The sequence below is a fragment of the Kogia breviceps genome, chromosome 1, assembly GCF_026419965.1.
Source record: "Kogia breviceps isolate mKogBre1 chromosome 1, mKogBre1 haplotype 1, whole genome shotgun sequence".
Classification (NCBI taxonomy): Eukaryota; Metazoa; Chordata; class Mammalia; order Artiodactyla; family Physeteridae; genus Kogia; species Kogia breviceps.
The window spans coordinates 193,973,167-193,986,607 of NC_081310.1; the positions used below are offsets into that span (position 1 = coordinate 193,973,167).

Below are 13,441 nucleotides of genomic sequence, written 5' to 3' on the forward strand. Positions count from 1 at the left end.
TGGTGGCGCAGTGGTTGAGAGTCCGCCTGCTGATGCAGGAGACATGGGTTCGTGCCCCGGTCCGGGAAGATCCCACGTGCCGTGGAGCGGCTGGGCCCGTGAGCCATGGCTGCTGAGCCTGCGCGTCCGGAGCCTGTGCTCTGCAACGGGAGAGGCCACAACAGTGAGAGGCCCACGTACCACAAAAATTTAAAAAAAAAAAAAAAAAAAAAACCCTAGTATTCTGACGTCTACTGTTCTTCTCCTGAGATCACGTTTCATGCAATTATTTGAGAGTGAAAAAAATTTTATCCCACAGAAATAATAAATTCCTGTTTTTAAAAAACTCAGAGGGGCTTCCCTGGTGGTCCACTGGTTAAGACTCCGTGCTCCCAATTCAGGGGGCACGGTTCAATCCGTGGTCAGGGAACTACGATCCCAAAAAAAAAAAAAAAACTTAGTAAAATGCCTGTTGAATTGGCTCAGGGGCTCAGGGAGATGAGACCCTATGATAGGTGCCGAGTAATGAAGATAGAGCCTTGTCACTCCGAGATGCCAGCACTGCCAGAAACCATTTATCCTGTGACCAAAGACCTTGGGAAAGCAAATCGTCTGGCTATCATGGGGCAGCTTGTGATTCACACAGATAAATTCTCATTTGAGCCCTAGGGCAGGGCTCAGCAAACTTTTTCTGTAAAGGGCCAGATAATAAATACGTTAGACTTCGCTGGCCATACGATCTCCAATCTCCGTCACAACTACTCGTCTCTGCTGCTGTAGCATAAAAGCAGCCTGAAACAATATATAAACAAATGTGTGTGGCTGTGTTCCGGTAAAACTTTACTTGCAAAAGTCGGAGGTGCGCTGCTAGATTTTGCCTGAGTGCTGGCGTTTGCCAGCCCCTGGCCTGGAGTCTCACAGACTTGGGGATATGTTCATCTGTGCTGCTCTTGACCTCCCCCGGTCTCTCTTCTGTTTCTCAAAGACACCCATCCAACCTGATGCTGGACCGGCTGAGCGGGAAGATCCTGCACATTGACTTTGGGGACTGCTTTGAGGTGAGCGCGCGTTCCAGAACACCACGTAACCTCGCCTTCCCGAACCACCGCTTTCCACCCCGCTCCCACCACCTAGGCAAACTTAAGCCCCAAATGCAGTATCCTCACCCCTGCCTGTCCTACCAAGGTGATAGAAAATCAGCCTAACAAATGAAATCCATATTCTTTGATACTTGCCGTAATTGGACTCAGAAAAGGGGGGCTGGGGGGCACGGTTCACGACCCTCCTTGGTTTCTTTGTTTTTTACTTTTCGGCTGCTCTGCGCGGCACGTGGGATCTTGGTTTGCCGACCAGGGAATCAAACCCACACCCCCCTGCATTAGAAGCACAGAGTCTAACCACTGGACCACCAGGGAAGTCCTTTTTAATTTTTTTTTTTAAGTTTCTTTTTTTTATCTTTTTTTTTTTTTTGATGTGGACCATTTTTAAAGTCTTTATTGAATTTGTTACAATATTGCTTCTGGTTTGTTTTTTTTTTTTTTTTGATGTTTTGGTTTTTTGGTGGCAAAGCATGTGGGATTTAGTTCCCTACCAGGGATCAAACCCGTACCCCCTGCACTGGAAGGCGAAGTCTTAACCACTGGACCGCCAGGGAAGTCCCCACACACCCACTTTAAGTGGAGGAATCCCTTATCCTCAACATGGCCTGCTGGTCAAAGGCCTGGGTGTGATGCACACTTGTCTTTTTCTTTTTTTCTCTCTTTTTCTCCCTCTCTCTTTCCTCTCTCTCTCTCTCTCTCCCCCCCGCACCCTCCCTCTCCCCCTCTCCCCATTTCTCCGCCTCCCCCCTCCCCCACCCTCTCTTTTTTATTTTTAGTTGTCCATTCGATCCCAGTGACAAGACCCATCACTAAACTCAAGCTGCTTCCTTTCTGTGCTCTAATTGAAGTCGGTGCTGGTGATGCAAAGGAAAGCCACCTGCCTGCCCCTGGCTTCAGCTGAGGAAAACAGTCTAACCAGTGGACTTGGTTTTTCCCTTTATTATCCTTAGGTTGCTATGACCAGAGAGAAATTCCCAGAGAAGATTCCATTTAGACTAACAAGGATGTTGACCAATGCTATGGAGGTGAGTGGATATTGGTAATGAGCTGATTTGAAGTGGGACCGATACAGTTCCACCCTCTCTGAGGACAGACTTCCTTCCTTGTTAGATCTCCAGTTCCCCAAATGCCCAGCTTATTCTGTGGTCGTTTCCTGGTATTTTCCATTGTGTTAGAAATGATCAGTCTTTGAAAGTCTTACCAACCTTTACTCCAGACCTTGTTTCATATGAATCACAGTCCTGACCTGACCCTTTGCTCTGAAGACATTCCCAGCCTGGCCCATCAGTAATGGGCTAAGTCGTCTTCCTGAGTGGAGGTGACACGCCCTCTTGACTGCCTGACTTTCGGTTGTAAGGCCTTCAGGGGCCAGTGTTGGTGACCTCTGTGGTGAACGGCTCTGGCCCGTCTGCAGGTCACGGGCCTGGACGGCAACTACAGAATCACGTGCCACACGGTGATGGAAGTGCTTCGGGAGCACAAGGACAGCGTCATGGCCGTGCTGGAAGCCTTCGTCTACGACCCCTTGCTGAACTGGAGGCTGATGGACAGTGAGTCTTAGCAAGTGCCTGGGAACTGGAGTCCGCACCCTCCCAGAGTGGGAGTATCTGACGCATTCCATTTCACGATCCTGTCCCCCTTCAAGTGCAGAGCCCAAGACACATTACTAGGCTACTGCGTTACATTTTCACAAAGCGGCTCTGGTGGCTGGAAGTGAATTTCAAGTATTTTTATTACCTAAGACAGAAAACTCCAGTCATCAGTTTAGATACTAATTGAAACCTTTTTCAGGGTAAACTAAGTACTCTGATGATTTTTGTTTGGGTTTCTTGTTGAGGGGCAGATGGAATTTTGACAGGAGATGCAAGCAGCTGTGGTGTCTCAGCAATATCTCAGTCTGTTCTTTTTTCTACCTCCTTAGGAGGTGTTTACTAATAAGAGGCGTCTTTTCCACTGTGCTTGTCATACTTTCACCGTGTTGTCTGGTTTACATTGTCTGAATCCAGCTCAACCATATAAAGTGGCCCTCAGGGTGGGAAACCTGTGCTAACAGCCACCCATTTTCTCCCGAGCAGTATGTCTTTGGTTCTGTCTTAGGGGTTATAGCTTTGGGGAAAATTATATTTTTATGATTATAAGAAAATATATCAATCAAGTTTTTTTCAAGTCAAAGTTTGAAGCACTTTTTAATTCTCCCTTTATTTCTTTCCCTAGCAAATACCAAAGGCAACAAGCGATCGCGAACGAGGACAGATTCCTACTCTGCGGGCCAGTCAGTAGGTGGGTGCATCCCCTGAAGGGCTGCAGATTCTGTCCTTTTCTGTCCATAGTGTTTCTAGAAGAGGGTGAGCTTTGTCACTGCCTTTAGGAAGCCTGACTTAAAGTAGTAAAAGCACCTAATGTGTGTTTTATTTAATGCCTCTCAGGAAGGAGTGGGTAGCTAAAAGCTCAGAAATTTTGATCAAACTCTCCAATCTTAATCTGTCTGTAAAAACGTAATTAAAAGTATGTCTGAATATTAGCCTGTATTTAGCCTGCCCTTTAATGGTGCCTGGGTTGTGATAATTACTAGCTATAATACCTTAATCCTAAAGCTTTGTTAATAGCTCAGAAATAGGAAGATGGAATCAGCAGAAATGTACTCACACTGCTGCCTGAGGAGCTGGGAAACCACATGAAACATTGTTTCCAAGAATGTGGTCCACAGCACAGGGTTCCAAGAAGATAAGGTCCTTCCGAGAGCCAGAAAAGGGCCAGTGTATTAAACGCTCTGAGCTGTCTCAAAGTAAAGCTGTTTAACTTTGTCTACCCTTGCCCTTTGCTCCCTCCTCTCAGCCCAATCCTTTGACCCCCACGTCTAACAACATCCTACACAGTCATCCTTTGGGAAGTACTGTCAGGGTGTATAACAGTAGAATATTCTCTACAAATTCTTATGGAACATTTGCAACTAGTTGCTTAGCTAAGCCAAATAGCGTTTAGAGGTGCAAAAAGAATGTGAGACACCGAGAATGCCCTGAAGAAGGACACAGTCCCATTATGGAACTGACCAGAGTAAATATGAAATAACACAGAGAACAGTGCACTGCACAGGTACCACGTGATGTGGTTGGTAACAGAGGGATGGTGGGCCTTAGAAAGGAGGAGGTATCACTCTGAACTGCAGTGGTTTAGGGAGCTCGTGGGCTGGTGGAATTTAAGCTGAACCTTACTGGATGGATGGAATCTGGATGTGTAGAAACGAAGAGAGTGTTCTCGGCAGGAAATTGGGATCCTGGATTGGTATCATCTGTGCATAGCTTGGACTCTACACTGGATACCATAAATACCTGAATCACCCACGGTGTCTGGGGGGCCTCATACAGATGACTGGCCTCACCCAAATTACGTGATACTTACTGGTTTAACTCTTGAGTCCACCTCCTTGATACATTATTGCAGAGGGGAACTAGCACAGCCTGTTCTGGTGGCACCAGGTGCTGGTGGACCTGGTTGTTTTTATGTGGCTTAAAAGTTAAGTTCCAAGGACTTCCCTGGTGGCGCAGCGGTTAAGAATCCACCTGCCAATGCAGGGGACACAGATTCGAGCCCTGGTCCGGGAAGATCCCACATGCCGCGGAGCAACTAAGCCCGTGCGTCACAACTACTGAGCCTGTGCTCTAGAGCCCTTGAGCCACAACTGCTGAGCCCGTGTGCCCCAACTACTGAAGCCTGCGCACCTAGAGCCCATGCTTCTCAACAAGAGAAGCCACCACAGTGAGAAGCCCGCGCACCGCAACAAAGAGTAACCCCCGCTCGCCGCAACTAGAGAAAGCCCACGCACAGCAACGAAGACCCAACACAGCCATAAATAAATAAATAATTTGTTTTTAAATGAAGTTCCAGGGATTCATCAATACAAGTATTATTATTACTAGCTTCAGTTTGAAGGCCTGTGATGTCCAAGAACAATGTGTAAATAACTTCATAGTTCTGATTCTAGACTGCTCTCCTGAAGGCCACAACCATTGGAGGGTGACCCTAAAGCTGGTGGACTTTTTCTCCCCAGAACTGATGTATAAATTCCTCCAAGGAATAACATTTCAGTCATGTGTGTGACCCATTGAAAGCTAGTTTTCTTTATGTTATTACCAGTTTTTGTCCAACCAAATTTTGTTACCGGATCTTTGACTTGTGATCCTCTTCTCTATGTCAGAACATTTTATTAATGCTGTATGTTTGCAAATTCATGCTTTGCAGATTTTAAAATTTCTTTTTTTGGCTGTGCCATGCAGCTTGTGGGATCTCAGGTCCCTGACCAGGGACTGAACCCAGGCCACAGCAGTGAAGGCGCCGAATCCTAGACACTAGACCACCCAGGAACTCACTAAAAACTTTTAAATACATAAAGAGTAACATAACACTTCCTCTCTCCTTTCCCCTCTGAGATAGGTAGGGCAGGTGTTAAAGGGAATATAGTACATGAAGAATTAGAGCTAATACCTTGAAAGAGTGGCTTCTAGGTGTTTGAATTTTCTGCTAACTGATTTTTTTCCTCCTAGAAATTTTGGATGGTGTGGAACTTGGGGAACCAGCCCATAAGAAAGCGGGGACTACAGTGCCAGAATCTATTCATTCTTTCAGTAAGTCCAACCTCTGAGGAATTGCGCCAGTGACCAGCTCATTAATAGCAGCTGTGTGCACCAGGATGCGGGTCAGTAGGAGGAAAAGCAACAAAACTGCCTTTGAGCAGAAAAGACCCCGTGAATTTCTCATTATATTCTGAGGACAAAGATAGACAAAGAAGAAGAATTACTCAACATTTACAAAGTGAATATTTGAGAAAAACAGGGGCATCCATTGAACCTGTTGTGATGATCCAATCTCACTGTTATTTCTCCTTTTTGTGTATTCCAGTTGGAGATGGTTTGGTAAAACCAGAGGCCCTAAATAAGAAAGCTATTCAGATTATTAACCGAGTTCGAGATAAGCTCACTGGTGAGTGTGTGTATGTGTTTACTTGAAAGGGACATAAAATCTCCTTTAGTGGGTGGTTGGCCCAGCTTCCAGTGGTGTTGGTGCCTAAACTTTGACCCTGTGCTGCTAAACTGGAGTGTCTCTGAGGCCAGCAGTTAAGGACCCTCTCTGATTCTCTAATGACCAATAAACTTCTGTTAAGTAATGTCGTTAACCTTGTTTTAACAGTGAAGTTTAACAGTAAAGTTCTGTTGGGCCCAGAGTCAGCCAAATTCAGGAAAAACTTTTTTCATTATCATGGCTTGATATTAGAGCAGATCTGACCACTTGATTCATTGCCCATCTGTGCTCAGGTAGCTGTTATGCAGTGGAGAACATGGAAGGGGAGAAGCACATACTTTTGAACAGGAGACATGTCACATTAACCAAATGGTGTGACTTGGGGGTGGGAGGCAGGGAGGCCAAAGGCCCCTCAGAAGGCGGTGAGGATGAACTGAGACGTGGGGGGCCCGGCACATAAGCTTTGTCATCAAGGCACATTGGTTTATTGAGCACCCACAAGTGTTAGATGCTGAAGAAACGGTGTTGGTAAAAACAGGCAGCTTTCCTGCCTTCGTGGGGCATAGAACCTAAAGAGGAATACTGTTGTGAGTGGAAGAGAGACTGGGGCTGTGATGCCAGTAACAGGGAGTTTAAGTTCATGAGTTCAGGAAAGCTCTCCTCAGCAAACTACCCAGGAGCTTAAAATCTGAAAGAGGAGTTGATGAGGGCAGATTGTTCCAGGTAAAGGAAACAGCATGTGCAAAGGCCCTCGGGTAAGAGGGAGTATAGCAAGAAAAAAGGTCCGAAAGCCTGCCAGTCTTAACCGCCTCAGAGAAAGGTGGGAGGAGCACAGTGCAAAACGTTTGGACTCTGGGTAGGCCAGGGCCAGATCATACAGGACCTTGTATTTTTATCCTATGTCTTCTGGGCAGTGGGAAACCACTGAAAGGTTTTAAGGGGGTGGGGGGCCTAGGCAGGTTTGCACTATGAAATCCTGCCTGCTCTGGCTACACGTGGAGCAGGGGCTAAGGGGAGGAAGCAGTTGCCACAGTCACGCAGGCTGGACAGTTGATTAGACAAGGGCGGCAGCGGAGGTGGATTCAAGAGCCGTTTAGAAGGTAAAAGCCAAAGGATGGATGATGGGGCGTGAGGGGTGGGGCGGGATCAAGTGTGGCTCCACGTCTCTGGTGACCTTCTGAGAGCTGTGATGAGCCTGAGGGCCGGACTGAAGCAATTGAAGGGACTGTGAAGTGAGAGAGAGAAGCGAGGGAACGGAGACAAGTTTGAAAACTCAGGAAGTTTGCCTGTGCAGGGAGGAGAGAGGATGAAGCTGGAGAAGGAGCAGTTGGAGAGGAGGAGTTGGAGAGTTTTCCTTCAGTAGGAGAGGAACGTGTTTACAAAAAAAAGTGAGAACGGGAGGGGGAGAGTTTGCAGATATGAGTGAGAGGCAGGAGAGTCCATGTCAGGCTCCTAAGAAAGCAGCAGGCGGTGGAGCAACGTGCAGGTGATCTCAGCCTTAAATGGGAGGAGGGACAGCTCTGTGGGGTAACAGGAAGGAAGGAGAGGAAGCCAGCACCTGAGCACTGCCCGACACGCTGTACGTGCATTTAGCGAGCCCATCAAATCGTAGAGGGGGAGCGGGGGCACCGATGAGGGTGAGGAGCCGGAGGAGAGGTTGGGACGTTCGCGGAGAGCAGAGGACTCGGAGTGGCCCCTGCGGAGACGGGAAGGCACGTTGCCAGAGAAGCAGCGCAGGCCGGCCAGGCAGCGCCGAGCGCCTGAGTGAGGTGGGAGAGTATGAATGTGTGATGAAAGCAGGCGGCCCTGCGGGAGGAAAGACTCGAAGGGGAGGCTAGAAGGATGGAAAAGAAGCGGGTTCCTCGGCCGCTTGCCCAACTCAGGGATGATTATGGACTGGAAGGAGTCTTCATAAGCCCATCGCCAGATCCTCGCCACTCCTGAGCTCGGCCAGCCGTAGCACCCTACCCTCCAGAGCCGAGTATGTACTCAGAGGAGACTGGTGTTTATCCAAGTTACGTGGAGGAGAATTTAAAACCCAACCACTGGATAGCCTTTATAGTCATGTATGAGGAGGAACTGATTTGGGCTGCAGGGACAGTTAAGCCAAACGGGGGGCAAGGAGGGATGACTGGGTGCAGACTGGACGCTCTTGTTTCTCGTGTCCCAGGCCGGGACTTCTCCCACGATGAGACGTTGGACGTCCCAACACAAGTTGAGCTGCTCATCAAACAAGCAACATCTCATGAAAACCTCTGCCAGTGCTACATCGGCTGGTGAGCGGCCTGTCAAAGCACCTCTGTCCGGATAAGCAATCGGGACCCCACCCTGTGCCCCAAACCCAGAGTCACAGGAAAAGATTGGGGGGGGGGGCAGTATCCATAAAGGGAAATCGTGTTTCAAATCTCTTTTAAAGAAAGTTTGTATTCGCTGTGTGTGGTCACTGTTCCAAAAAGGAGAAAATGGAGAAATGCGGATGTGTATTTGGAAGGCAAACACCAAAATAAATTAAAATTACTTTTTATATTGGTTTAGAAGAATAGGTGAGGCCCCCTTATTTGGGGTGGGGGGTTCTTTGGGGAATTTTGCTGTCAATTCAGAGATACGGGAAGGGCAGGAGAAGAAGCCAAAGCAGAGACAGAGAGAAGGAGATGAAAAGGCAGATTTATCATCCAGGATTGTAACCTCAAGGACCACTCGGGTCTGCTTTGATTAATCGCCCGAGGCACGCTTGAAGGTAGAAACTTGAGAGAGAGGGTGCGGGGAGGCGTCCTCCTGGGACCACAGCAGGCGTCAGCCCTGGACTGGAAATGATGAGCGTGTCCTGCACAATTAGCTGTGAAAGATCTCAGGGAACGTCCCAGGGGTTGTCACACCTTGCTCTTTCCATTTTCAATGTATCCACGTAAAGCTTTGAAGAAGCCCAAATTATTAAAATACTCCGTTTCTCTCTGTCTTCTTAGGTGTCCTTTCTGGTAACTGGAGGCCCAGACATGCCCACAGCATTCTCTTGAGGCTTTTGTACTTTGGTATATGCTTCCACTAAACTGAAGCCATGGTCAGAAAGTTCAGCTCTGTTAAATATTTTGAAATGTAAATGAAAAGAACTACTGTATATTAAAAGTTGGTTTGAACCAACTTTCTAGCTGCTGTTGAAGAATATATTGTCAGAAACACAAGGCTTGATTTGGTTCCCAGGACAGTAAACACAGTAATACTACAGAAATCAAGCCATTGATTTTGGGGAACAGAAGATTTCATAACTTTAGAAATACGGGTTTTGACTTAACTCACAGAACTCATAAGCGTTTGCTGACAGGAGAATGGCCTAGTCGATCCTCTCAACATGGACACAGCAAACTCAGCACAGTCATGAAGCCTCAGGTCCTGGAGGACACGGATTAGGGTTCTGAACTGTAAGGAAGCAGGAGAAGCTGGCTTTGTCACCTTCGCCCATCTCGTTACCTCACTGGTCCGTGGACGGCAGCAACAGCCTTTGCAAGATGGGCCCGGATGGGCGGGAAAGGTCTGGCTTCTGCCTCACCCGTGACGCTGCACCGCACCCACTTCAAGACCGGAGCCACTCGGAGGGGAGCGTCTTCCGAACGCCAGGCGGCCTCGGCTGAGCAGATACACGGAGCGGATCACAGAGCAGGAGGAGGCCCACACTGGCCTCCCCCATAATGGTTCTGGGGTGTTTTCAGTGAGGTCTGAACGCTCTGTGTTTAGAGCAAGGCCTTGGAATACAGGAATGCTGTCATGGAGGTGCTGACACAGAGAGGGAAGGTCTAGTACATGTTGGGAATTAGGAGCAAAAGAAATATTAAACTAAATGCACAAAATATAAAGTGTAGCCATGTCTAGACACCATGTTGTATCTGAATAATTTTTGTGCCAATAAATGACATCAGAATTTTAAAAACATGTATATGAGTGGCTTTTTATTCCCACTTATTAGTCAGTTCATAAAGGAAGCAGTTACTCCTTCAACATTCATTAACACCGAGTACTGGGACCGTGCAGAACAAGGGTCTGCGTGACGTGGTCTCCATCCTTGGCTTGTTCATGGCCAGACGAGGTGGAGCCGGCATCTCAGGAGCGGACTGATAAAGCCACCGGGCTGCGTGGTGAGGAGAGCCACGTGCAGGGCGCTAGCCTTGGGTGGGGTCACTGATGCCACTGGGCGAACCAGGAAAGCCTCACAGAAAGGGGGGGACACTTGCCAAGGGTCTTAAAGGAGGAGTGGGAGTTTGTCAGATGAAGCAAGTGACGACGTTCTCAGCAGAAGAGAAGTATGAAAGCACAATATCGTGTGGAAATGGCAAGCGTTAACTTGAACCGTATTAGATCGTAGATATTCTGCCATTTTTATGCGTGAAACAGCAATTTCACACACTTGGACCTCATGGTTCAGCATGTCTGGCTCAGTGGTCAGTGGGAGATGAAAGGAATAATAGGAAGAAGAATAACGGGAACTAAAAGGAGGCTAGAAAGTAGAACCAGGCCAGACTGGCCTGCCTCACATTTCAGCGGCAAGGACTTTCACCCTGGTGCTGTGGACAACAGGGAGGGAACCACGTGACGTTTTAAAACAGAGAAATAGAGCCTGAGTAGTGTTTTTAAGAGAAACTGGTATCAAATAGGCGGAGAGAAAATTAAAAGCTGTAAGGCCTAGTAAAACTGTTGGAATAATGGAGAGGAGGGAACTTGAATATGGAACTGGCAAGTACTAGATACAGATTCCTCTGAAGAGAAAACATGCCTACAGAGTTCTTCCAAAGAATATTGTTTTTAGTTGTTGAACTAAATTTCTTGTTCTAAATTCCTGTGGGCCATAGCTACCCAGTAAGAAATACTGAATCATAAAAGCTATTTAAGGAACTTGTAAAATGGACCTAGAGATTATCATACTAAGTGAAGTAAGAAAGAGACAAATATCATATGATATTACTTATATGTGGAATCTAAAGTACAACCCAGGGACTTCCCTGGTGGTCCAGTGGGTAAGACTCCAAGCTCCCAATGCAGGGGGCCCGGGTTCCATCCCTGGTCGGGAACTAGATCCCACGTGCGTGCCGCAACTGAGTCCACACGCTGCAACCAAGATCCCAAGTGCCACAACTAAGACCCGGCACAGCCAAAAGTAAATATTTAAAAAATAAAATACAACACTAACAAACGTATCTACAAAACTGACACAAACTCACAGACTCACTCTGTTCATAGAGAAGAGACTTGTTTGCCAAGGCGGAGGAGAGGTGGGAGAGGGAAGGATTGGGAGTTTGGGATTAACGGATACAAACTATTATATATAGAATGGATAAACAACAAGGTCCTACTGTACAGCATGGGGAACTATATTCAATAACCTGTGATAAACCATAATGGAAAAGAATACTAAAAAGAATATATGTATAACTAAATCACTGCTGTACAGCAGAAATGAACACATTGTAAATCAACTCTACTTCAATAAAAATTGTTTTTAATTTGTAATAGGGGGAGCAAGAGAATTATAAGGCCAGGAACCATATCTTGTGGGAATTCACATCCCCAAAATCTGCCAGAAGATCAGGCCTACAGTAGCGCTCCATAAACATTTGTGGGAGGACTCCTCTGTTAAAAAACAAAGATGGAATTCTCTGGTGGTCCAGTGGTTAGGGCCCCACCCTTCCACTGCAGGGGACACGGGTTCAATCCCTGATCAGGGAACTAAGATCCTGCATGCCACATCGAGGCCAAAAAGAAACAAAAGATGGATATAAATCTCAACAGTGGTAAAACAGTTTTAACCATCACAGCCAGAAAGTCTCATACCTTCAGATTTTCTATAACTATCCTAAGCTATGTATCAAACTATTTTGCTCCTGAAAATACGATCAGATTCTATATGAAATAACTATCAATGACTACAGGGATACCATTCACAAAAGATAAAGGCCATGGGAAAGAACGGACTCAGGAAAACGGTGGCCATCAATGGTAAGGATATACTCCTTAGGACATGAGAGTCCTTGGGATTAAGATGTCTGGTGAATCCAATGGTTTTTTTTTTTTTTCTTTTTGGCCACACAACTTGCAGGATCTTAGTTCCCCGACCAGGGATTGAACCCATGCCCCCTGCAGTGGAGGTGCAGAGTCCTAACCGCTGGACTGCCAAGGAATCCCTCCAATGGGTTTTAAGTTATATCTAAGCAAAACCTCTGACTTTGTTGAAATGAGTTACCAGAGGAAGGTGAGGTGCTAACGGAGGCCTTAAAAGACAGTCTAATTCCCCTATCAATCCAGGATAGTTTCATGTAAGCTGTGTGAAGGGAGGGCCTTAAATCTCTTGGAGGTAGGTAAAGCAGTAAGAGTCAAGGCTGTGGTATCAAATTACCTAGTTTCAAATCTCAACTCCATCTCATCCTATCTGTGTGACTTTGGATAAATTACTTAATCTCTGTTTGTTTCCTCCATTGAAAATGTGGATCTACCCCAGAAGGTTGTTTTGAAGATGAGCTAATCCATGTAAAGCACTCAGCACAGCCTAGGTTGAACTATATGAATTAAGTGCTCAAAATATTCGTTGTAAAAATGAACTAGGCTAGCCTAGGCCTTTTGTTCAGCCAGGGTACCTGTGTACCTGAGGTACACAAATGGGGGGCAGGGAGAATGAAAAACAAGCATTCTGTTAATAAGATATTCTGATTAACAGCTAACATGGGAATTGCCTGCAGTCAACTGGTTAGGACTCCAGCGCTTTCACTGCTGGGGCCCGGGTTCAGTCCCTGGTTGGGGAACTAAGATCCTGCGAGCCGTGAGGTGCAGCCCCCCAAAAAAGATTAACAGCTAACATTTACTAAGCCAGACAAATTGTATTAAGGGTGTACCACTCCTTATCTTAGGAAAGAGGACACACCCTACCCGGGTTTCCCAAATCCACCCCTGAGCTGCCCAATACTGCCAACCTCCTAAAAAGAGCTCTTCCAGGTATTCATGTAACAAATGTTTGAGTTCACACTAAGTGCCTTAAGACGTGGATGGGGAGGTACCTTTGACTGGAGGAGTTCCAGAGAACTGGAGGTAACTACAGTAGGAACATAGAGACGCCTTTTCTAGTAGTTTACCTATAAAGGGCAAGAGGAATGCTACAGTGGCTGGAAGGAGGTGTGGGGTGGAGTGTTGTTTTCTATCTTGTCTTTTATTTGGGAGAGATGCCAGCATACTTGTAGTTTGTTAGGGATGAACCAGCAGCGAGGGAAAACATAGATGACGCCAGAGAGGGGATAACTGCAGGAGTCAAATCAAGTGAGTGAGGGGGCCACGGAACGAGAGCCTGGGAGGAGCAGGCTTTAAATATAATA

General features: G+C 46.7%; 1 protein-coding gene across 3 annotated transcripts in view; it reads left to right on the top strand.

Moving 5' to 3' along the window:
* Nucleotides 1-10,019, top strand: part of MTOR (mechanistic target of rapamycin kinase) — a 121,551-nt gene extending 111,532 nt beyond the window's left edge. For all 3 annotated transcript variants that reach the window (XM_067017523.1, XM_067017516.1, XM_059057697.2), the window contains exons 51-58: nucleotides 965-1,037; nucleotides 2,030-2,104; nucleotides 2,494-2,629; nucleotides 3,294-3,359; nucleotides 5,621-5,701; nucleotides 5,976-6,056; nucleotides 8,266-8,371; nucleotides 9,059-10,019. In XM_067017523.1, the coding sequence (XP_066873624.1) occupies nucleotides 965-1,037; nucleotides 2,030-2,104; nucleotides 2,494-2,629; nucleotides 3,294-3,359; nucleotides 5,621-5,701; nucleotides 5,976-6,056; nucleotides 8,266-8,371; nucleotides 9,059-9,074 (634 nt within the window). In that variant the 3' untranslated portion in view covers nucleotides 9,075-10,019. The remainder of the gene's footprint in view (nucleotides 1-964; nucleotides 1,038-2,029; nucleotides 2,105-2,493; nucleotides 2,630-3,293; nucleotides 3,360-5,620; nucleotides 5,702-5,975; nucleotides 6,057-8,265; nucleotides 8,372-9,058) is intronic.
* The last annotated feature ends 3,422 nt before the right edge of the window (nucleotides 10,020-13,441 follow it).